This window comes from Coffea arabica, chromosome 5c (assembly GCF_036785885.1).
Source record: "Coffea arabica cultivar ET-39 chromosome 5c, Coffea Arabica ET-39 HiFi, whole genome shotgun sequence".
Lineage (NCBI taxonomy): Eukaryota > Viridiplantae > Streptophyta > Magnoliopsida > Gentianales > Rubiaceae > Coffea > Coffea arabica.
Genome location: NC_092319.1, coordinates 37,563,328 through 37,565,784, shown reverse-complemented (window position 1 = coordinate 37,565,784; position 2,457 = coordinate 37,563,328). Strand labels below are relative to the sequence as shown.

General features: G+C 36.1%; 1 protein-coding gene across 1 annotated transcript; it reads right to left on the bottom strand.

The window, feature by feature from the left end:
- Window positions 1-767: 767 nt before the first annotated feature.
- LOC140007315 (uncharacterized) lies at window positions 768-1,376 on the bottom strand. Its single transcript, XM_072050044.1, has one exon. It carries the CDS (start codon window positions 1,374-1,376, stop codon window positions 768-770), a length of 609 nt encoding a protein of 202 aa, XP_071906145.1.
- Between the last annotated feature and the right edge of the window lie 1,081 nt (window positions 1,377-2,457).

The following is a 2,457-nucleotide window of genomic DNA, read 5'->3' as shown; positions in this document are numbered from 1 at the left end:
TCAAATCTCTATGATATTATCATTCATACTTAAGCCATAAAAGATATTTAGCCCTTCTATAAAGGGAAGCTTTAAAGCAAATTCAAAACTTGAGAGATTTTAGAATCCACTAATCTTTTTGAAAACTTGATTCCAATAAAAATAGTAAATAAGTAAATAAATACTTCTAAGTTTGGTTTGTTTTGCCAACAATTGCGAACTCTTTGTTCAACTATTGAATATTACCTCAGTGATCTACCAACCTAGAAGATTTGAAGAATTTATGGGTTGAGAATTAGCAATTTGGGATTCAAATCTCTCTATGATATTATCATTCACACTTAAGCCAAAAAGATATTTGGCCTTTCAGTCAGGGGAGCTTTAAAGCAAATTCAAAACTTGAGAGATTTTAGAATCTATTAACCTTTTTGAAAAGCGTGGCATGGCACGTAAACAAAATGGTTTGTCTATTTTTGCTCATTTTTCATTTTGACAATGTCAATCTAATGTTCTAACTAATGAATATTATGTTCCCATACTTTACCCTGTCAAGAAGGATAATTTGAAGAATTTATAGGTTGAAAATTGTCATTTTCATGTTTCATGTTTGTCTACGATAGCATTCATACTTGGGTTCTTGAAAAATTTACACTCTAATGTGAAAAAACCAATAAAAGCAGTTCCAAAGTTGTGATGTTATGAAGTTCTTGGCTACCTAAGGTATAGCTTATTTTGTTTTTTTTTTTTTCCAAATGATAACAGCTTCATTGATCACAAAGCAAAGAAAGTTACATATCTGTAGCACTTGCTCCTATATCACGTCTGGCTAGACTGTTAAGCCAATCAGGAAAAGAATCCTTCCACACAATCTCATCTATCAAGTTTATGGCAAATTTTGCCAATTGGTGAGCTACACAGTTACCTTCCCGTTTAATAAAGGAGAAGTAACATTCAGCAAAATGTTGACTAATCTTCAAGATGTCAAACAACATGACCCCGATGTTCGAATCTTCTGTGTTCTTTTCTCTAATCTTGTCAATTATCCTCTTGCAGTCAAATTGTATCATAATCTTTCTCCAGCCATTTTGCTTAGCTATGTTTAGAGCCTGTCTGATTGCCAATGCTTCTTCCACCTCTGGTTCGCCTAGTTTACTTTCACTTGCTGCCCAAGCTTTAATCAGACTTCCATCATCCTTCCTAGTAATAATCCCCCCTCCCACCCTCCTTTTCTGTATGTTCAAGCCTACATCAGTATTCATCAGTATGTAGCCTTTAGGTGGTGGTTTCCAGCTATTATCCTTCTTGTCTTCAACTTCACTTGTTTCTTTCATGATATCCTCATCCCTGCTGCCATTTTCGTATTCTAACCATTCATGTATTGCTTTGTTTGTGGTCATCCCTAGACACCTCTCTTCCCTATTAAATTGAATAACATTTCTAGACTTCCACACCTACTAAAGAATATTTATAGTGAGAGTTATGTGTTCCCTCCCCTCAATCCTTTCCTTTGCTTCCATAAGACTATTCCACCAAAGCCAAAAGTAATATTTGAAACTGTTTAGTCCATCCCATCTGATTGGTATAGCTTTCCAGATTAGTTCAGCATGCCTACAGAAAAACAACGTATGCTCTAGTGTTTCTGTCTTCTCACCACAATATGAGCAACCATCTTTCCCTTTCCTTGTTCTTCTCTTTATTACCTCATTAACTGGAAATATTCTTTGCAAACATCTCCAAATAAAATGTTTTAGTTTATGTTTGATATTTAAGCTCCTTAGTACTGTATTTTCTCTTTCCTTCCCTCCATCTCCTTAGCCAAAAAGTAACCAGTTTTTACTATGTATTGACCTGACTTAGAATGTGGCCAAACTAATCTATCCTTGCTCCCACATTCACTGAGTGGAATGCTCTCTATTCTTGTGCAATCTTTCTCACTAAATAGTGTTTTTATCAAGTTTTTATTCCATTTTCCATTGCAAATCAACTCCTGCACTTTTGATATCTGGCATCCTTCTAGCTTAGTGGATCTAACCTTACCAGTTTCACTGTTCAGCAACCATTTATCCTTCCATATGTCAACAGTGCTCCCATCTTCAACTCTTTTCCTTACACCTTACTCTAGCAGGTCCTTGGCACTTAAAATACTCCTCAGCATCCAAGAGTCTCCAGCCTTTTCTATCATCTTCCATATAGATTCCCCTTTAAGGTATTTACTCTTAAGCACCCCACTAACCAGAAGACTTGGGTTTGTTAAAACTCTCTAAAGTTGCTTAGCTAGCATTGCCTTGTTAAAACTCTGAAGATCCCTAAACCCCAGTCCCCTATTCCCTTTAACTTCAGATAGTTGTTCCATTCAATCCAATGGATTTTCTTTTCTTCCTCACTATCCCCCCCACCAGAACCTTGTCATTTCCCTACAAATATCCTTGCATAAAGCTTTTGGCAATTTACAGTAGCTCATAGCATATGTGGGCAAGG

Coding starts and splice junctions, on each gene's coding strand:
- LOC140007315 (XM_072050044.1), bottom strand. CDS start 1,376: ATGACCACAAACAAAGCAATACATGAATGGTTAGAATACGAAAATGGC.